This window comes from Vicugna pacos, chromosome 19, assembly GCF_048564905.1.
Source record: "Vicugna pacos chromosome 19, VicPac4, whole genome shotgun sequence".
NCBI classification, from domain to species: Eukaryota; Metazoa; Chordata; class Mammalia; order Artiodactyla; family Camelidae; genus Vicugna; species Vicugna pacos.
The window spans coordinates 8,467,813-8,490,021 of record NC_133005.1 but is presented as its reverse complement, the minus strand read 5'-3'; the positions used below and the strand labels follow the sequence as shown (position 1 = coordinate 8,490,021).

Sequence of the window (22,209 nt, the reverse complement as noted above, 5' to 3'; positions counted from 1 at the left end):
TGGGTACCAAAGTGGTGGGGGGAGGGATACATTAAGGGTTTGGGATTAGCAAATACAAACTACTATATACAAAATAGATAAACAGATATAAAATAGATATACAGTAAAACAGATACTTTACTATATATAAAATAGGCAGATAAAAAGGGTGTATGACACTTCCTGTTTCATACAGTAGGATACAAGGTCCTAGTGTATAGCACAAGGAACTGAATTCCATATCCTATAGTAAACCATAATGGAAAAGAATATGAAAATATATATATTTTTTAACTGAATCATTTTGCTGTACACCAGAAACTAACACTACATTGTAAACCAACTATACTTCAATTCAAAAAAAATAATTAAAAAAAATTTTAAGTCAGCTGCTTCTTCACACTCCCCTTCACCAATATCAACAAGACACACACATACACACACGTTGCTTTCTGAGATAATACAAAACAAAGTAGCTGCAGCCTCTAGTCACATATCAGATGAAAAGAAAAGAACCATTTGGTTCCCAAATCATCAGGTATTAAAAGGGTAATTACACACAATTGATAACTGTAGAATTCAGGGTTGGTGGGGGGTGAACATGAGGTCATATAGCCATGACCACATTCCAGAGAACATACAATGACTCACATCCCACTGGCCTGGTGCAGAGCAAAACTTCTCTTTGACACACCCAAGAGAAGAGCCTACCCTTTGCTCCAACTTCGTTAGCAATGTTTTACAGACAGGCTTTCTTTTGATCTTCAGACACTAGACACATGATATCATCAGCTCTAAATCAAGCCACATTTTCCCCCTCTCCCTAAAACAGGTCTCACTGGCGAGGACAACACCAGCTAATCCGTAACATGTTTGCTGATTGCTACATCTCCAGGTGCCATCATTTGTCACCTTCTTTTTTTTTGCTTACCAGCCACTTAGTCAATAACAGTTATTCAGAGAAGAGGATTTTGATTATAAACTTTTCCTGCATACCTCATCCCTACCAGAGTTTGACATTTGGCCATTCCCACTTTTGAACTTGTTTCCATGTGTCTTTGAACTTTGTTCTTTCCTTATGTGTGAGCTTTTGGTAGAGAATGAGAGCCCAAAAAGTGCTCTGCAGAGTGTGTAATAGAGAATAAAACTCAATTATTATTGGTCCTTGTTTCCCCAGAGTCACTAGTGGCAGTTGGTCCACTTTTTACAAGTGTTAAACATGAATCTTCTGCTTGGTTTGAAAGTTAAGAAAAGGAGAGCCCACAGCCAGGCAACACGTGTGGAATCAAGTCCTTCCTGCATCACGTCCAATGGGAAAACAGTAGGTTGAGGTCTTTCATTTGATTACTTTTAAAATAATAGCCCTTCATCAGTTTCTTTATTATAAAAACACGAAATGCGTCTGTTACCTAAATATCAGGGAGTACAGGCAAGCAAAAAGTTTAAAAAAGTAAAAGGAAATACTCAAATTTCTCCTGTGGGATCACTTTTGGTTAGTTAAACCAATACTTTCTCACTTGGATGTCTCCACTACAGAGTCTGAAGAAGATAAATATTATCCAAGCTCTGTGGCAAGTTAGGCGGTCATATGTCACATTTCTAGCCAATGGGACCTAAATAGGAAAAAACAAAACAAAACAAAAAAACACTCCTAAGGGAATTTTTGGGAAAAATCCAGATTCTCCCATCTTCCTCCCTTGACTGGAGCTGCAGCATCTATTCTGGGACCCAGAGACAGTTAGCATGAGGATAAACACCAGTATTTTGGCCAAAGGAAGTCACATGGTCATGAGGAAATGGACAACACAGGGTATACAAGCATGCCTCATTTTATTGCACTTTGCTTTACTGTGCTTCACAGATACTGCATTTTCTTACAAATTGAGGGTTTGTAGCAACCCTGCATTGAGCGCCATTTTTCCAACAGCATTTGTTCACTTCATGTCACGTATTGGTAATTCTCACAGTATTTCCAACTTTTCATTATGATTATATGTTATGGTGATCTGTGATCAGCAATCTTTGACGTTACTATTGTATTTGCTTTGGGATATCATGAAGCACACCCATGGAATACAGCAAACTTCATCAATAAATGTTTGTGTTCTGACAGCTCCACTTTTGGGCTGTTTCCCCATCTCTCCCCTTCTCTCCTGGCCTCCCTATTCCCAGAGACAAAATAATATTGAAATTAAGCCAATTAATAACCCCACAATGGCTCTAAGTGTGTAAATGAAAGGAAAAGTCCTACATCTCTCACTTTAAATCAAAAGCTAGAAAATATTAAGCTCAGTGAGGAGGGTATGTCAAAGCCATGGCAGACCTAAAGCTAGGCCTTTTTTACCAAACAGCCAAATTGTGAATGCAAAGGAAAAGTTGTTGAAGAAAATTGGAACGCTGCTCCAGTCAACACATGAATGATTTAAAAAAAAAAACAGCATTATTGCTGATGTAGAGAACATTTTAGTGGTCTGGATAGAAAATCAAATGAATCACAAAATTCTCTAAGGCCAAGGCCTAATCCAGAGCAAAACCCCAACTACTTTCAAGTCCATGAAGACTAAGAGAGATAAGAAAGCTATAGAAGAAAAATGTGGAAATTGCAGAGTTGGTTTACAAGTTTTAAGGAAAGAAGCCATCCCTGTAACATCAAAGTGCAAGGTGAAGCAGCAAGTGCTGGTGTAGAAGCTGCGGGGAATTATCCAGAAGATCTAGGTAAGACAATTAATGAAGGTGGCTATCCTAAGCAACAGATTTTCAGTGTAGATGAAACAGCCTTCTATTAGAAGGAGATGCCATCTAGGACTTTCATAGCTAGAGAGGAGAAGTCAATACCTGGCTTCAAAGCTTCAAAGGACAGGCTGAGTCTCTTGTTAGGAGCTAATGCAGGTGGTAACTTTAAGTTGAAGCCAGTGCTCACTGACCATTCTGAAAATCCTATGGTCCTTAAGAATTATGCTGAATCTACTCTGCCTGTGCTCTAGAAATGGAAAAACAAAGCTGCATGAGAGCACGTCTGTTGACAACATGGTTTACTGAATATATTAAGCCCACTGTGGAGACCTGCTGCTCAGAAAGATTCCTTTCAAAATACCACTGCTTATTGACAATTCACCTGGGCCACCCAAGAGCTCTGATAAAAATACACAAGGAGATTAGTGTTGTTTCCATGCTTGCTAACACTATAGCTGCTCTGCAGCCCATGGATCAAGAAGTAATTTCAAATTTCAAGTTTTATTATTTAGGAAATACAATTTGTAAGGCTATAGCTGGTATAGACAATGATTCCTCTGATGAAAACCTTCTGAAAAGGATTCACTATTTTAGATGCCATTCAGAACATGTGTGATTTATGAGAAGTGATTCAGCCTTCACGGGAGTTTGGAAGAAGTTGATTCCAACCCTCATGGATGAATTTGAAGGGTTCAAACTTCAGTGGAGGAAGTCACTGTACATGTGGTGGAAACAGCAAGAGAACTAGGAAAGAAGCCTGAAGATGTGGCAGTCTCATGAAAAAACTTTAACAGATGAGTTGCCTCTTGTGGATGAGCAAAGACAGTGGTTCCTTGAGATGGAATCCACTTGTGGTGAAGATACTGTGAAGACTATTAAAATGACAGCAAAGGGATGTCCCTGGAGAATGTCATTCTAAGTGAAGTAAGCCAGAAAGAGAAAGAAAAATACCATATGAGATCACTCATACGTGGAATCTAAAAAAAAAATGAACATAAATGCAAAACAGAGACAGACTCATAGGCATAGAATACAACTTGTGGTTGCCAAGGGGGTGGGGGGTGGGAAGGGACAGACTGGGAGTTTGAAACTTGTAGATACTGACAGACATATGAAGAATAGATAAATAAGATTATGCTGTATAGCACAGGGAAGTATATACAAGATCTTGTGGTAGCTCACAGCGAAAAAGAATGTGACAATTAATATATACATGTATGTTCATGTATAACTGAAAAATTGTGCTCTACACTAAAATTTGACATAACATTGTAAAATGACTATAACTCAATAAAAATGTTAAAAAAATAATTGAAGCTAAAATAATTTTTAGTAAAAAGGTATGTAGAACAAAATGAAAAATAAAAAAATAAAATGACAGCAAAGGATTTAGAATGTTACATAAACTTATTTGATAAAGCAGTGGCAGGGTTTGAGAGGATCAACTTCAATTTTGAAAGAAGTGCTTCTGTGGGTAAAATGCTGTCAAACAGCACTGCCTGCTGCAGAGAAATCATTCATGGAAGCAAGGATCAGTTGATGCAGCAAACTTGACTGTTGTCTTATATTTGGAAATCACCACAGCCACCCCAGCCTTTAGCAAGCATCAACATTGAAGGAAGTCCCTATGATGGTTCCTATAAAAAGTGCTCTTTTTAACAGTACTTTTAAATTAAGGTATGTACACTTTTTTTTTTAAGATATAACACTACTACACGCTTAAGAGACTACAGCATAGTGGAAACATAACTTTGATATGCACTGGGAAACCAAAAATTTTGTGTGACTGACTTTACTGTGATACTTTGCAGTGGTCTGGTTCTAAACCTACAATATCTCTGAGGTGTGCCTGTTTATACCAGGAGGTGTTGTTCACTGGGTGTCACCAGTATCACAGTCTAACCAGGGCCAAGTTAACAGGAGAAGGTGATGAGAAACGAAGGGAAGATGTAATTATCGAAGATGCCATCCTCTGACTATTGCTACCCATACTTACCAGAAAATGTAGTTCTGAGAAAAGATAGAGGCAGTAGCCTAAAGAGGGAAATAATAATGTCACTCCTTGTGCCAAACATCATGAGAAATACTTTACAAACAGAATTCCTTACCACAGTTCTGTTAGACAGTGCCATTTTGCAGATGAGGAAACAGAAGTTCAGAGAAATTAAACCACGTGCCTGAGATCAGGGCTCTGGGGAAGGGTGGAGCCAGGATTTGAAGCCAGGTGCATCTAAGACCAGGGAGCTAATCCACTAAGAAAACTGTCCAGCTATAGCACCGTTACTAGAAAGGTCACTGGACAGGTCAGAAAAACAACTTATTTGTTCTGTTTTAACTTTGCCAGTAAAGTAAGGTTGACGAAAAAACAAAGGAGATGATATATACAAAAAGGCTGAGAAAACATCCACGACAGCCCCTTCTTCTGAAGTCCCTTTCTCTCCCCCCTCTTCTCCCCACCCTCCCCCGATGACGGACTTAGCTGGTGTATCAACTGCTTTTGCTTCGTAACAAACCATCCCAAAATTTAGAGGTTTAAAACAACCACCATTGAATATTTTTTATTATTTTTCAAAATTCTTCAGTGAGTTGGATGCTTCTTATCTAGGCTGGCTCGACTAGACCCTCCCACTTGTCTGTGATCCAGCGTGGGATGAGGGGTCCGCTGGGGGCCGGCTGTTCTAGAAGGAATGCAGTCATGTCGGGGGCGATAGCTGCAGGTGGCGAGCCCTGTGTCTCTCATCTTCCAGCAGGCTGGCTGGGCCCTGATCACAGGGTGGTCACAAGAGACCAAGAGAAAGTGTGCAGCACCCCTGAGGCCCACACGCTCACAGCTGGCACATGCTCACATCTACCACATTCTATTCGTCGAAGCAAGTCACAGGCCAGCCCAGACTCAGCGGGTGTGGAAACAGACCCCACCCCAGGAGGAGAGGAACTGCAAAGTCGCGTACAAAGTCAGGAAGCATACGTGGCCATTTTAACCATCGGTGACCAGACTTGGCAAGTTTTCTGGAGCCACAAATGTGGGCTGTCCTGCTCAAGTTTTCTCTGCCTCCAAAACCCAGAATGTTTTTCCAGTGGGACACAGATTGCAGGTCTGGACAAGTTGTTTGTTTCTGTGTTTGTTTTGACTTTTAGCTATTTCCAGGATGTTTCTTTCAAGAGGGAGAAAGGGTCAGCTCTGTCTGCCTTCTTCATTAAGATGAGCCGTGACGCAGCATTGCTCTGTGGTCAGAGGTCCTGGAACCTGGTGAGGCCAGAGTCAGCAGGGACTGAGACAGGTTCCTGGGGCACTGGAGGCCACCCTTTCAAAGGAAAAAGATGATGGTGTCCTTCTGAGGTGCTTGGAGTTGCCTCACAGCCAGGCGTTTGCAGGTCAAAATCTTGTTATCCCCAGCCCTTCCTCGGGTTACAGGGAGATGTTCACCTCGCCAGCTGGTCTAAGGCATGCCCAGCCCAATGAATCTCTGTGGCACTCACGGCCCTCAGATGACAATACCCGGCTCTTGCCTCCTCTGCTTTCAAGCTTGGAGATTGCACAAGTGACAATTTCACAAGTGATCGAAAGGTTGCAGAAGACCTTGGAATGTCCCTTTGATGAAATCACCCACGGGGCCCTTTGCAGGAGGATGAGGGGGGTCGCATGCTCCTGACGGGGTCCTCCTGATGGCACATTGGGTGTGGGCAGGTTGGGGGTGGGTGTACACCCAGCTCCGATCACTTCTCACCATCTGGGCCCTGGAAAAGGAGAAGCTAGAGGTTGTGACTGCAAAGACGCAGGAAGGAATATCTCAAGAAGAGGGGAAAATTGCTCACATGCATTTTGCTGGCAGAGCCTCAAAGAACAGGGCCTTCTCTGCAGCAACACAGCTGAGCTGCTGCAGAGTCAGGGAAGGGTCCCGGACGGTGGGGGCAAATGTTCTTTCCCTGGCCTCTTTACCTCGGGCAGAGTCCTGCGTGGTGCCATTCCTGCGTGAGTGGGCAAAATGAGAAATTCCACTGCCACTGTCCCCATCCACACGTAAGTATTAAATGAGCCCAGTGAGAGGCCAGTGTCAGATCTGCTCGGAGGCCAGGTGGGGAAGCCAGGACCTCCACCAAAACAAACCACCGCCACCTTGGCCTCCACTCTCCGGAGATCAGAGGCTCCTCAGCACCCGCAGAGGCACCGGGTCGCTCCGGGAAGCGGCCCTGCTGGGCTTTACTGCCCAAATTTTCTGGCTCTGGAGACAAGGCTAAGTTCAGTTCTCACCCGCAGGAAAGTTTCCAAATCCCAAAACCAAGGAGGTGCCCCAAACCATGCCTGGACCAGGGCACAAACTAAAGAAAGCATCCACTTTATTCCTGTGCATTTCCCCCTGCATCGAGTGGGGCCGCGGATCTGGGCCAAGCAACTCATTTCCTGCCCTCCAGAGTGGGGAAGTCCTCCTGATCTGAGGATGGCCCACTCCTGTTCTGGGATGCGGGGCCCCCATCAGGCTTTCTTGCTCTCCCAGGTCTCTGTGAATTGCAATTCCCCCTCCTCCCACTTATGCTCTTTCCTTTCACCTGTGACTCCCGTTTGCTGAGCACCTGCCCAGATCTCCTGGCAGACGGCTGCAGCCAGCCTGGAGGAAGAAAGACACTAGGGACCCCAACAAATAGGGTCCAGAAGCCAGGAGGATTCCCAGGCCTTAACTGGGCAGCCCTGCCTCGGAGCCGCCACAAGAGCTGGGTGAGCCTCGTCCACAAGCTTTGCACACTTCTATAGCATCACCCACTTAGCGACAGCCCTTCTGCTTGGGGATGTCTTCCTCCTCCCTTTTCTCAACTGCTCAACCCCAGGCTGATGCCATCTTTCTTTGTTTTTTAAAGAGTATTCTCTACATAAAAACATAAACACCAAGGACCTACTGCATAGCACAGGGAACTGTACTCAATTTCATGTAATGAGCTGTAATGGAAAAGAATCTGAAAATATATATATATATATATATATATATATATATATATATATATATTCAATTATATATATATAATTGAACTGTTTGCTGTACACCTGAAACTAACATTGTAAATTGACTACACTTCAATAGAAAATAAGAATTAAGAAAATCAAAAAAGAGAATCCTCTTTTCAGGTACCCAATGGGCTTTTTAGTTGTGTGACACGAACAGGAATTCCGTCCTGGGAGAAAGAAGCAGGACCTAAGAAGGCCGGGAAGTACCCGTGGTCTTAAACTCCAGGCCCGAGGGGTGGGGCTATTGGGGATGCCCTCAGGTCTACGGCGTCTGGAATACACACACATACCTGCCCAGACAGGATCCCCAAACCCAAAGTTTCCTTCAACACAATATTTAGATTTAGACTTTTCAGATCCTGATAAAAGGGTTAAAAAACCTTTGAAAAGTTAATCCAAGTTAGTGGAGGCAAAGGAAAGAGTTAGTGTCTACGTGATGGGAAGGGAAGCTGGGAGAGAAGAGATGGGGAGATTCTTCACTTAAATGCAGAGATCCACAAGATTTCACAGAAAGATCTGCCAGTAGATATCTCTGTGTCCAGGGGCGGGTTTCTGGAATGAAAGCTTTATTCTTTCAACAATCTCCTGGCTACCCTTGGAAACATCCAATCTCCTGAGAAGAAAATGTGATCCCATGGGGTCAGTATCAAGTGTGATTGAAGTTGTCCCTTGAGACAAATTTCTCTGGCATCTTTTATTCTCCTCCTGTCTCCACAGGGCCTTGTCTTCATGCACCACAAGCCCCTCCCCATCTATGCTTGCCCTGCCTTCACCCCCTCCAGGCTCTCTCAGCAGCTGACATGATTAATGGGCCACAGCAGGCCCAGAAAACAGCCCCAGCCACCTCCAGGATTTCTTTGGCTTGAGGCACAGTAGAGGCCTGAGTCTTCCAAGATTCCACTGCTCCTCGAATCCATGTAAGGAGATCAGGCCTTATCCGACAGGTAAGCAAGTCGGGTCAAAGTGGTGCCCCCCACCTCCCCCCATGTAGCACCTCCCCAGGCTCGAGCATGTTTCCACACATTCACCGGGCTGGATGCCTGCACTCTGCCCTGATTCTACCTTTGAAAACCTGGTGAAAATTTTTGAATTGTTTCCTTTCTATCTTTTCTAATTAGAAAGACAGTATAAGCACATGACAGAAAATAAAGAAGCTGCAGCTCACATTTTTATTTGTATTTCTGTTTATTTGCATGCATGTAGGGGTCTTTTGTTTGTTTCTCCATTTAAGAGCCATAATCAGAATGTAGGGAATTCTGTTGGCTGGCTTTTTCTCCACTTCAGCTGCACTTTGAGACTGGTGAGGCCTCTGGGCCCTGGAGTTACCAACGGTGGCAGGGGTGCCAGGAGCGTTCCAGAGGCATCGTCCAAGGGCTGACCCTGCCCTCCTCATCCTTCCCGGACAGAACCTGAAGCGTCCTTGACCTCCATGGGGCGCCGGGAGAAAGATGAATGGCCTCCCTGACCAAACACCCTGCTAGATCCAACATCAGGGCTCTGGCCCTGCTCTCTGGCGGCTCTGCGTTTTGCAAGAGGGAGGTCTCGCATGCGCCTTCTCTCCTGGTCGGTGACACAAGGCCGGTGCTTCGCAGAACACAGCCATCAGTGTCTCTGGAAGATGGACCTGGGCACTGGATTCAGAGTGGGTGGAACACTGGGCTTTTGTTGGCTGTGCCAACCCCATTGGTTCCACTGTTTCCACAAACCCAGAGGCTTTTCCTGACTCCACCAGAGGTTAGAAGGGGCAGCTGGGGATGTACAGCCGGACTCTGGGGACTGAGCCCCATCACGGCCATAGCCTCCTCAGTGCGTAGTCCATCGCTTCCCCTGAAGACACTCAGCTCCCTTCCAAACCTAAACAAACAAACAAACAAAAAAGGACAAAAAAATGAAGAGCAGGAGTGTTTGGCCAACACACTGGCTAAGAGAGACCTTGGAGGCAGCTCAAGGGCAACTACTGTTTGCCGGGGGCCACGCTTCCAAACACAAATATTGAGCTTGGCAGTCGGGCTGTCTCCTGCTTCGCAACTCAGACGGCGCTTTTTGGGGTCATGTTGAAGTTGGGGAAGAGAAAGATGAAGAAAAAAGATACAAAAAGTCTCCTAGAACAAAGTGAGCTTTTGATTTCCAGACAGTATTTCACTGGTTCTAGTGTTTAACAACCACCCTGGTTAAAGGTCACTTTAAGGGAGTGTGTGGGTGAATCCCAGCAGCTCTTCCTTATGGGATCCTCAGGCTGGAAACACAACAGAAAAATGTCACTGCCTGGATTCTTGGAAGATTGATAACTCATCCCCAGGAAGCCTTGGGAATCTGCTTCATAAAGCCTGAACCATGCCGTTGTATATTCTTCTCTGAGATGGGCAGCAGGGTTAGCCACAACAGGAGGCAGAAGAGAGGCTCGGAAAAAGCCAAGGTTTATTATACGCAGGGATCCTGGAGACAGGAGGCACGGCATCCATGCAGGGCCGTGTGGGAAAGACACTAGAGGGGTCAGGAGGCAGAAGACAGGAGTGAGGGGGACATTCAGGTCATGGCCTTTACTGGGGAGTCCTCTGGAAAGGCAAGACAGGGCAGGGCAGGACTCTTTAGGATTGGCTAGTCTGAGGTTTTTTTGGCAGGCTTTGGGCTTTAAGGGTGGTCCCTAGTTGCCTGGCACCTGGCACTGCCCTGGGATGATTACGGCAGAGGAATGCTGCCTCCTGGGGTGCCGGGGCCAGGTGGAGTAGGTGTAACCTGGAATGGTGAGTTTGCGTATCAAGGGCATGTTCCCGGCCCAGTCTTTTGCCACCTCTAAGACAGTCTTCTGCCACCTCTAAGAACTGGCTAGCCCAGGGGAGAAAATCAGAACAATTTTCCTAAGATGGCAAAATATCATGATATACAGAAAATTACAAACATTTACAATAGACAACAGCCTTCTCCAGTTGAGATTACAGCCAATGAAAATGCATCTAACCTCATCAGGGGTGTTAAATCCAGAAGACAACAGGGTTCTGTGCACAGCACGGCGACAGTAACAAAGCACACGTGGTGCACAAGGAGTCTGGTGCCCAAGGAGGGAAGACCAGAGTCTTTCCGGGGACATCAGAGCTGTTGGCTGCTAGGGGAAGTGGGGGGGGCAGCAAAACCCACATCCAGGGCTCAAGCCTTTGAAACTGGGGGCCCCAGACTTAAGCAATCATCTGGACTTCAGAGAAGCTAGAAAGATATGCAGTGCATCTGTTAAGTTGCCTTTTCTTCATTTATGGCCCAGTTATCTCAGCTACATATAATTTGGGGTCCCCTTCCAGGAGGATATTGCAATGCACACCATTTGAATCGATGCTTCTATATCTAATAATCTGCCTATAGGCAATGATCAGGGATAAATGTGCTGTCTTAGATGCCCAAGTGTTTTCATATTAGAAGAAATTTGAAAACAACAAGCATCAAAGGTGAAAATGAATTGGTTAAAAACATTATGTACAAGCAAGCAGTAGGCAGCCATTTAAAATTACGTCTTAAATAATTTAACAGGAGAAGTGCTGATACGTTAACTGAAAAGGATTAAAAAGAGTAGGTACAGTGTGACACCAGGAAGGCTATAAAACACTCTGTAGAGTATGACACTGTTTTTGCTTAAACTGTGTCTGTGTATTTCTATATTTACAGAAAGGAAACTACATATCTGAGCCCTTCTTTACCTGTTTCCCCAGCCCCCACTCCCTGCATTCCTGCCTTGACTCATAAAACAGGAGGTCCCTCCAATTCCATGGCTTTCTCAGCAGAGCTAAAGGGGCAGTGCCCAGCCTTGGCACTGACCCTCCAACCTAGAGAGAGAGGCTCATCTCAGTTGGCCAAATGGGCATACAAGTAGATGCAGGTCATTCTGCCTCAAAACTCTATGACAGAACCTCCCCATTTCCTGGCCTCTCAGACCTGCTCCCTCCCAGAGGCTCATGTCCTGCCCCAGCCAGGCCCAGCCAGGCCTCTTCTTTCCAGTCCCAGCTTCTTAGATTTGGATGAGTGAAACCAGTCCAGCTTACATGAGGTCCAGTTACCTCAATTTGGGTAATGAATAAAGTAGTTAACTTTTATTCCATTTGGCTCAATTCCCTGTGTTTATAAGTGTCATCTAGACTCCCAGAGGGGAAAAGGGTGAATGGCAGAATTCAGTCAACAAACCCCACCCCAAGCTTGGAATGGCCTAAGTCAGTGAGAGCCTGGGAGACAGGCCACATCTGGAGTCATTTTGAGGTGTTCCAACAGGAGTGATGAGTAGAAAGGGAGTTGCTATGCTACTGGCATCTAGGAGGTAGAGGGCAGGGGCCGGGGATGCTGCTAAACACCCCACAGTGCACAGGATGCCACCCACCCTGAAAAATTGTCCTCCCCACAGGTGGATAGTGCCAATGTTGGAAAACCTTGGTCTTAAGGGCACGTATAAAAGTGCTAACAACAACTTGTCTACTATTTCCTGTATCCTCTTGTTTTTCTACAGTATCTCTATGTTGCTTTAATCATAAGGGGAAAAAAGTTTCTTTAAAATTTAAGACTAGGGGAGGCTATAGCTCAGGTGGTAGAGCACATACTTAACATGCACAAGGTCCTGGGTTCAATCCCTAGTACCTTCTCTAAAAATAAATAAATAAACCTAATTACTTACCCCTTCAAAAAAAGAAGAAAAAAGAAGTGTTAAAAAAATAAATTTTAAGATAATTAAAAAAATAAAATTTAAGATAATATCACAACTAGGATTTATTGAATAAATGAATGATGGAAAGAACAATATGGCTTCTGAAAAAAGGTTGCCAAGACTATGAACTTCTTAGGGCAGGGATGTCTACATTTTGTACCACTTTGTGTTCTAAGCACCTAGACCAGTATCTGGAATGTGGTAGATGCCTGGTAATGGTGGGTGGGTGGATGGGTTATATCTGCCTCAACATCACCAAGAACACTTGAATGTCTTATGATAATTATTTTGCAGTGTATATACATTTCAAATCATCATATTGTACACAATGTTACGTCAATTATATCTCAATAAAGCTGGAAAAGATAGAAAAAAGATAAAGTGGCTGTAGCACAAAGTTCAGGCGTGGCCACATCTTGGTGAGTATTTATTGAAGAAAATAAAACCGGGCTTTTGCTAACAGCTCTGTGTGCTCCTTGGAAGCCCCTCTGGAACATAAACAGCGCCTGAGAGGTGGAGACGTTGGGTGTGATAGTCTTCTCACAGCTGTGCATTACTAGTGAAAAAACTTGGCAAGTCAACGCATTGCTAGGGCCTAATGGATTTCACATTGGCTTTTTTATTCTTTCCACTCAAAGTGCATTTCTAGCTACTGACCCTGCTGGATGGGTGGGGTAGTGTGTGCCAGGGAGCATGCAGTTCTGTCTCCATAGGTTTATTATGGTGGTCGGTCCTAATTAAAAACTCCCTTCATCTTGTCTTTAGGACTTCTGGACATGGCGCCTGGGCTTTATTTTTGGCTCTGAGCATGGTGTTGTTTCCTGTTTTGCCGCCAAATTAATGACATAATGCATGTAAGCTAAGGCAGCCCACGGGGAATATTTTTCTCATCTTCCTTCTTATTCTCTAGGACAATTTGGGACCCAAGTGCCACCTCCTGCGTGTTGGTATTTTTGGCAGTCCTCAATTAGAGTGGTACAGTTAACTTCAGCCTGTCATTTGTGTGGGCTAAGCTGTTGGAAACATCCTTAAAGGGTCAGCCGGTGGTGGGAGGACCATTTTTCTATAAACAAATGATGGAACCACTTTGTCTGGAAGACACCAGCTGTGGTTTGGTTCCAGGGGCCTTTGGAGGAGCCAGAACCATCGGCCCCCTTCCTCCGTGGCTCCCCAGGCTGTCTCAGTCCTGGGACTGATGCTTCTCCATCCCTTTATCAGAAGTCCCTGAGGAGGCATCTGGACAACAGGTATGCCTGGCTCCAGTTCAATTTTATCATCACTGGTGTTAAAGATGCAACATTTACCACCAAGTAACTCAGTGGAATAACTTATTTGAGGGGGCTGCTGGGTATGAAGTTAAAGGTTCTGAGACCACCTAGGAAAGTTGATTTTGCTTTTAGAATAGTTAATGTTTTACAAAGACCATGTCACTAAAACCACTCTTGCCATAACACCATTTCATTGGGAGAGTATTTATATGAAAATATGATTAGGGGAGTGGGAGGGAAAGCATGCAGATAATCCAGAAGGAGTTTAAATCAGGAAGACAGAAGTGAAAAAGAAGGAGATCAAAAACTCCAGCTTTGTTTTATGACACTTGAAATTTTTATCTGATCTCTGAGTATATTGTCACCAAAACCCTGACATTAGAAAGAAGGCTCTGCCCATTCACATATAAGATGATAATCTATGTAGAAATTTGCAAGGAATCTGCCCCAAAAGCTCCTAGAACTAATAAATGAGTTTATCAAGGTTACAGGATACTTGTGAATGATCACAGGTACATAAAATGGAACATAAAATGCATAATCAACATTTAAAAATAAATTGTATTTCTGTGTATTAGTAGTAAACAATTAGAAATCAAAATTTTAAAAGATATAATTTATAATAGCTTCAAAAAATAACATTATGATGTAGAAATCTTGAAAATGTGCAAAATCTGTATGATAGAAATTATAAAACATTAATGAAAGAACTCAAGGAAGATCTAAGTAAATGGAGAGGTATACCACATTTATGGATTGAAAGACTCAACATAGTTAAGATGTTAATTTCACCCCAAAATGATCTAAGCATTTTACTAAATTCCAATCTCAACCCCCTTAGGATTTTCTTTTGTAGATATAGTACACTGGCTCTAAAATGTATATGGAAAAGCAATTAGAATGGTCAAAGTAATTTCAAAAAATAATAATAAAATTGGAGAAATCACCCTATCCAATTTGAAGATTTATTATAAAGCAACAGTAATCAGAACCATCAAAATTGGAAATTCTGCCCTGTAACAGATACTATTCAGAGAATAAAAAGCAAGCCACAGACTGGGAGATGTATTTGCAAATCACATATCTGACAAACAACTTATAACTAGAATATAAACAAATCTCAAAACTCAACAGTAAGAAAATAAACAACCTGATTTTAAAATAGGCAAAAAAATTGAACTTCTCCAAAAAAGATATAAAGATGGTAAATAAGCACATGAAAAGAAGCAAAATATAATTAGCCTTTAAGGAATTGCAAATTGAAGGAGGAGCCAAGATGGTGGAGTAGAGAGACTCACAGCTCACCCTCTCCCACAAATACACCAAGAATTACATCTGCAAACCCACTGAATCACACTGAACACCTATTGAAATCTGGCAGAGTGTCTCTCATTTTGAAATACGGAGGATTCTCACAAAAGCTGGTAAGAAAAAAAAAGAAAAAAAATCAGTGCAGGACTGGTCCTGTAGGGAGGGAGTGGCAAAGAAAGAAAGGCACCCTCAAGCTGGGATGCCCCCTCTCAAGCCAGAAGGTCGGTGGGGACAGAAGAGGAGCTTCCAAAACTCCGAGGAGAAAGTGGCAACTGCTTGGCAGACAGAACTAAGGGTAACTGCCACAGAGGGTCCCTGTGATCCACAGCCTTAGACAAGCTGGCAGGTATGAGTTGGGACTGGCTGCTGGAGATGGGTGAGGAGCCCAGGCAGGGGGCTGTGGTCCCCTTCACAGAGACAGCCTCAGGGGACTGGAGAGTGGTGGAATTCTGGCTGGGGGTGTGTGTAGAACAGAATAGCCTGGGACTCCCAAAAAAAGCACCACTGTTGGTGTGTGTAGTGGGGGAGTGTCACAACTCAGGCACGCCATAGCCACTTTCTCCACTTGACTCCATTGTTGGTGTGTTCTCACGAGAAGAGAAGTGGGGCTTGGTCATAGCCATCACTGCTGTGAAGAGGCGGGGCTAAAGCTGAATCCATACCCAGCTGCCTGGCAACTTCGCAGGCTGGACTGAGATTTGTTTACAGCCGCAGGCATAGAGAGTGGATTTGCTCTCTCTGGAACAGGCAGTGAGCAGAGTTCTAACTCACAGTGGGGGCGAGTATGGGTATTTACAACAGGCTGGCATACTGGGTCATATGTGAAGGTGGGGCTGGGGTCTGCCCTGACCCTTTGGTGCACCACAGATTCAGCTGTGTAACAGCACACATGCTACGGTGGTTCCTAGCACCTGACAATGATGGATCTGCACTGGTGGTTCCTGGGGCTCAGAACCTGGGGGACACCAGAATAGGTGGCTGACATTCTCACAGCTAAGGTGAGGACAAAGGCAGCATCAACAAAGAATACTTTGTAAGCCTCCATAACAAGAGACAGGCAACACCACACAGGGCACTTCTCTCTGGACACCTCCTGCCTACTCTCTTTCCCAGCTGAAGCAATCCAGCCCTGCCTACCACATGCTGCAGCTCAGAAACGGGACTAGAAGCCTCTATTCCAGCAAAAGAACAGAGGAGCAGACTTGGTCCCTGTCAAGGCTGTGAGAATCACAGAATGAAAAAGGAATCCCAGCTCAACAACAACAACCAGGGCAGACTCTGATCACCACAACACTGCCAATCAAAGGGATAAGAGCCAACACTCATGGAAGACAGATGTGGCAACCTTCTATACTAAGAACATCAATAACAAACTTATTAGATGCACCCAGTCTACACAGGAACACTCCCGCTTTAAATAAACACAAACCAAAAAAAAAAAAAAAACAGCTTTTCAAGACCACAGTAGATAAATGATACTCCTAAATCCATAGAACCAGAGAAATATAACTAAAATGAAGAAACAGAGGAACCACTCCCAATTAAAAGAACAAGAAAAATCTCCTGAAAGAATGATCAATTACATAGACCTCAATAGTCTACTAGGTCATAACTTCAAAAAGGGAATGATCAATGCACTAAAAGAACTAAAAGAGACTGTGAATAGAGACAGAAAATACTTTAAAAAGGAAATTGAAACTATAAAGAAGAGCCAGTTAAAAACAGAAAACTCAATTGCTGAGATAAGAGCTAAGCTAAAGACAATCAAAAGCAGACTAGATAATGCAGAGGAATGAATTAGTGACTTAGAAGACAGGATAACAGAGGTCACTCAATCAGAACAGCAGACAGAAAAGCAAATAAAAACCAATGAAAGCAACATAAGGGACCTATGGGATAATATAAAGCATGCCAACCTACACATAATAAGGGTCCCAGAAGGAAAGGAAAGAGAAGAGGGAATTGAAAAGGTATTTGAAGAAATCATGACTGAAAAATTTCCAAACCTAAAGAAGGAAATAGTTATCCAAGTACAAGAGGCACAGTGGGTCCCAAACAAGAAGAACCCAAACAGACCTACACCAAGACATATCATAATTAAGATGGCCAAAGTTACAAGATGAAGAAAGGATTCTACAGGCAAGAAGAGAAAAACAAAGAATTAGTTACAAGGGAACCCTCATAAGGCTTTCAACTGATTTCTCTACACAACAATGCTGGCCAGAAGGGAATGGCAAGATATATTCAAAGTCCTGAATGAGAAAAAGCTGCAACCCAGGGTACTTTATACAGCAAGACTATTCTTCAGAGTAGGAGAGATAAAGAATTTCACAGACAAGCAAAAACTAAAAGAATTCAGCAATACTAAACCTATCCTAAAAGAAATACTGAAATACTCTAAATAGAAAAGAAATAGGAAGCTATAGAAATGAGAAAATCATAGTTGGAAATGTGATAACTACAATGAATTGCAAGAGAATAAAAATGAGGATGTAGAAAAATAAAAATAAAGAATATCAAAATAATAATAGGTGGAAGAGGGGAGCAAGAAAATATAGATTTTTTTTCTCTTATTTTTTTCTCTTTTTTTCCTTCATTCTTTATAGGATGTGTTTGAGCCTACATGACTATCAGTCTAAAGCAAATGGATATAGTAAGGGGTTAACATACTTGAAAAACAGGGTAAACACAAGTCAAAAGTATACAACAGAGTCACAAAAAACAAAAAGAAACCAAGATAATACAAAAGAAAATTATCAAACCACAAAAAGGAAAAGAAAGGAACAAAGATGAAATATCAAGTCAACTGGAAAACAAAGTTCAAAATGGCAATAAACACATATCTATCAATAATTACTATAAATGTCAGTGGACTAAATGCTCCACTCAAAACACACAGAGTGGCAGATTGGATAATAAAACAAAAGCCTACAATATGCTGCCTATGAGAGACCCACTTTAGAGTGAAGAACACATATAGATTGAAAGTGACAGCATGGGAAAAGGTATTTTATGCAAATAGAAATGACAAAAAAGTGGGAGTAGCAATACTCCTATCAGACAAAATAGACTTTAAAACAAAGGCCATAAAGAAAGATAAAAAAAGGACATTATATACTGATCAAAAGAGCAATACAAGATGAGGCTATTACACTCATTAACGTATATGCACCCAATAAAGGAGCATCTAAATATATACAGCAAATACTAACAGATATAAAGGGAGAAATTGATGGGAATACAATATTAATAGGATGCTTTAACATCCCACTAATATCATTGGACAGATCTTCCAGTCAGAAAATCAGTAAGGCAGTGGAAATACTAAATGACACAATAGTACAGTGGGACATGGTTGATATTTTCAGGACTTTACATCCCCTCAAAACAGAATATACATCCTTTTCAAGTGCTCATGAAACACTTTCTAGGATAGATCACATGCTCTAGTACCAAAGAAGCCTCAACAAATTTAAGAGGATAGACATTATTTCAAGCATCTTCTCTGACCACAATGGCATGAAACTAGAAATCAACTACAGAAAAACAAATGAGAAAAAAACAACAGTATGGAGACTAAACAACATGCTACTAAAAATCAATGGTTCAATGATGAAATCAAAGATGAAATTAAAAAATACCTTGAGACAAATGACCATGAAAACACAACCACACAAAATCTATGAGATGCAGCAAAAGTAGTCCTAAGAGGGAAGCTCATAGCAATACAGGCCTTTCTCAAAAAATAAGAACAATCTCAAATAAACACCTAACCTGTCACCTAAAAGAATTAGAAAAACAAAAACAAACAAAACCTAAAGTCGGCAGAAGGAAAGAAATTAGAAAGATCAGGGAGGAAATAAATAAAAAAGAGATTTAAACAAATAGAAAAAATCAATCAAACCAGGAGCTGGGTTTTTGAAAGACCAAACAAAATTAACAACCCTCAGGCCAGGCTCTCCAAGAAGAAAAGAGACAGCACACAAATAAACAAAATAAGAAATGAAAAGGGAGAAATTACAACCTACACCACAGAAACATAAAAAATCATAACAGGATACAATGAACAACTATATGGCAATAAATTGGACAATTTAGAAGAAATGGACAAGTTTCTAGAAACATACAGTCCACCAAAACTGAATCAATTTGAAATAGATCATTTGAACAGGCCAATCACCACAAGTGAAATAGAATCAGCAATAAAAAACTTTCCTGCAAACAAAAGTCCAGGACCAGAAGACTTCACTGGGGAATTCTATCAACCATACAAAGAAGAGCTCATATCAATCCTTCTTAAACTCTTCTAAAAGACTGAAGAGGAGGGAATACTCCCAAACTCATTCTGTGAAAACACCGTCACCCTGATACCAAAACCAGACAGAGACACTACCGAAAAAGAAAGCTATAGGCCAATATCATTGATGAACATAGATGCAAAAATCCTCAACAAAATATTACCAAACAGAAACCAACACCACATAAAAAAGATAACACACCATTAACAGGCTGGATTCATTCCAGGGACACAAGGATGGCTCAACATACAGAAATCAATCAACATGATACACCACATCAACACAAGAAAGGACAAAAACCACATGATCATCTCAATAGATGCAGAAAAAGCATTTGATAAAATTCAACACTCATTTATGATTTAAAAAAAACTCTTACCAAAGTGGGTATAGAGGGAACATATCTCAACATAATGAAAGCTATTTATGACAAACCTACAGCCAGCATAATACTCAATGCTGAAAAGTTGAAAGCCTTCCCCTAAAATCTGGAACAAGACAAGGATGCCCACTGTCACCATTTTCAGTCAATATAGTATTAGAAGTCCTAGCCACAGCAATTAGACAAGAAAAAGAAATAAAAGGGATCCAAATTGGAAGAGAAGAAGTAAAAATTTGATTATATGCAGATGACATGATACTATATATAGAAAATCCTAAAGGCTCCACACAAAAATAAAAGAATACTATAGCTAATAAAAGAATTCAGCAAGGTAGTAGGATACCAGATTGACAGACAGAAATCAGTGGCATTTCTTTATACTAATAATGAAATGTCAGAAAAGGAAAACGAAGAAACAATCCCTTTTAAAATTGCATCAAAAACAAAAATAAAATACTTTGGAATAAATCTGACCAAGGAATTGAAAGACCTGTATGTGGAGAACTACAAAACATTGACTAAGGAAATTAAAGATGACTTAAAGAAATGGAAAGATACCCTATGATCTTGGATTGGAAGAATTAATATTGTTAAAATGGCCAAACTATCCAAAGCAATCTACAGATTTAATGTGATCTCTATCAAATTACCCAGGACATTCTTCACAGAATTAGAACAAATAATCCTAAAGTTTATATGGAATCACAAAAGACCCAGAATTACCGAAACAATATCAAAGAAAAATAATGAAACTGGAGGAATAACCCTCCCAGACTACAGAAAATGCTACAGAGCTACAGTAATCAAAATAGCATGGTATTAGTAAAAAAAAAAAAAAAAAGACACATGAATCAATGGAACAGACTAGAGAGCCCAGAAATAAACCCACAAACTTTTGGTCAGTTAATCTTTGACAAAGGAGATTTGACAGTCTCTTCAGCAAATGGTATTGGACAGCTGTATGTAAATCAATGAAGTTAGAATACTCCCTCACATCATACACAAAAATAAACTCAAAATGACTTAAAGACTTAAACATATGACAAAGCACTATAAACCTCTTAGAAGAAAACATAGGCAAAACATTATCTGACATAAATCTCAGCAATGTTCTCCTACGGCACTCTACCCAGGCAATAGAAATAAGAGCAAAAATAAACAAATTGGACCTAATTAAACTTATAAGCTTTTGCACAGCAAAATAAACCATAAGCTAAACAAAAAGACAGCCTATGGAATGGGAGAAATATATGTAAAAATGAGACTGACAGGGGCTTAATTTCCAGAATATATAAATAGCTCATACAACTTAAAAATAAAAATAAAACAATCTAATACAAAAATGGGCAGAAGATTTAAACAAGCAATTCTCCAATGAAGACATACAAATGGCCAATAGGCACATGAGAAAATGTTCAATGTCACTAATTATCAGAGAAATGCAAATCAAACTACAATGAGGTATCACCTCCCACCAGTTAGAATGGCCATCATTAAAAAGTCCATGAATGATAAATGCTGGAGAGGGTGTGGAGAAAAGGAAACTCTCCTACACTGTTGGTGGAAATGTAGTTTGGTGCAGCCATTATGGAAAACAGTATGGAGATTCCTTAAAAAACTAAAAAATTAAAAATCTTATGATCTAGCAATCTGACTCCTGGGCATATATCCAGAGGGAAACTTAATTCAAAAAGACACTTGCACCCCAATGTTCATACCAGCACTATATACAGTAGCCAAGACATGGAAACAACCTAAATGTCCATCAACAGATGACTGGATAAAGAATTGTAGTGTATTTACATGATGGAATACTACTCAGCCATAAAAAAGAACTAAAATAATGCCATCTGCTGCAACATGGATGAAAGGGGAAGGAGGTGGGAAGGAGAAATTGGGAGTTCAAGATTTGTAGATGCTAATATACAAAAAATAGATAAGCAACAAGTTTACACTGTATAGCACAAGGAACTATATTCAATATCTTGTAGGAACTTACAGTGGAAGAGAATATGAAAACAAATATATGTATGTTCCTGTATGACTGAAGTATTGTGCTATATACAGAAACTGACACAACATTGTAAACTGACTATACTTCAATATTTTTTATATGTATGAATTGCAAATTAAACCCAAAATAAATATATGTATTAGAATGGCAAAAAAAAAAAGCCAATATCAAGTGCTGACAAAGATGCAGAGCTACTGAACACAGTGCTGCTGGGAATGTAAAATAGCGTAGCCACTCTGAGATGCTGTTTGGAAGTTTTTTATAAAATTAAACATAGACTTAATATATGCCACAGCAAACCTACTCCTGAATATTCACCTTAGAGAAGTAAAAACATATTCACACAGAAACTTGATCACAAGTATTTTAGCAGAGTTATTCATAAACTCCAAAACCTGGAAATAACCAAGATGTCCTTCAGTGGACATCTGTGAACAACAAAGCAAACTGGTGCAACCATATACTGAAACACTATTCAGCACTGAAGATGGTACATGCAACAAATTGGATGCATCTTAAAGACAGTAAGATGTGTGAAAGAAGCCAG

The 22,209-nt window shown here is 41.4% G+C and overlaps 1 protein-coding gene across 1 annotated transcript in view; it reads right to left on the bottom strand.

Moving 5' to 3' along the window:
• Positions 1-8,909: 8,909 nt before the first annotated feature.
• The window catches only part of TASP1 (taspase 1), a 257,097-nt gene continuing 243,797 nt past the window's right edge, over positions 8,910-22,209 (bottom strand). The window contains exon 14 of the mRNA XM_072943775.1: positions 8,910-9,565. Coding sequence (XP_072799876.1) covers positions 9,515-9,565 — 51 coding nt within the window. The 3' untranslated portion in view covers positions 8,910-9,514. The remainder of the gene's footprint in view (positions 9,566-22,209) is intronic.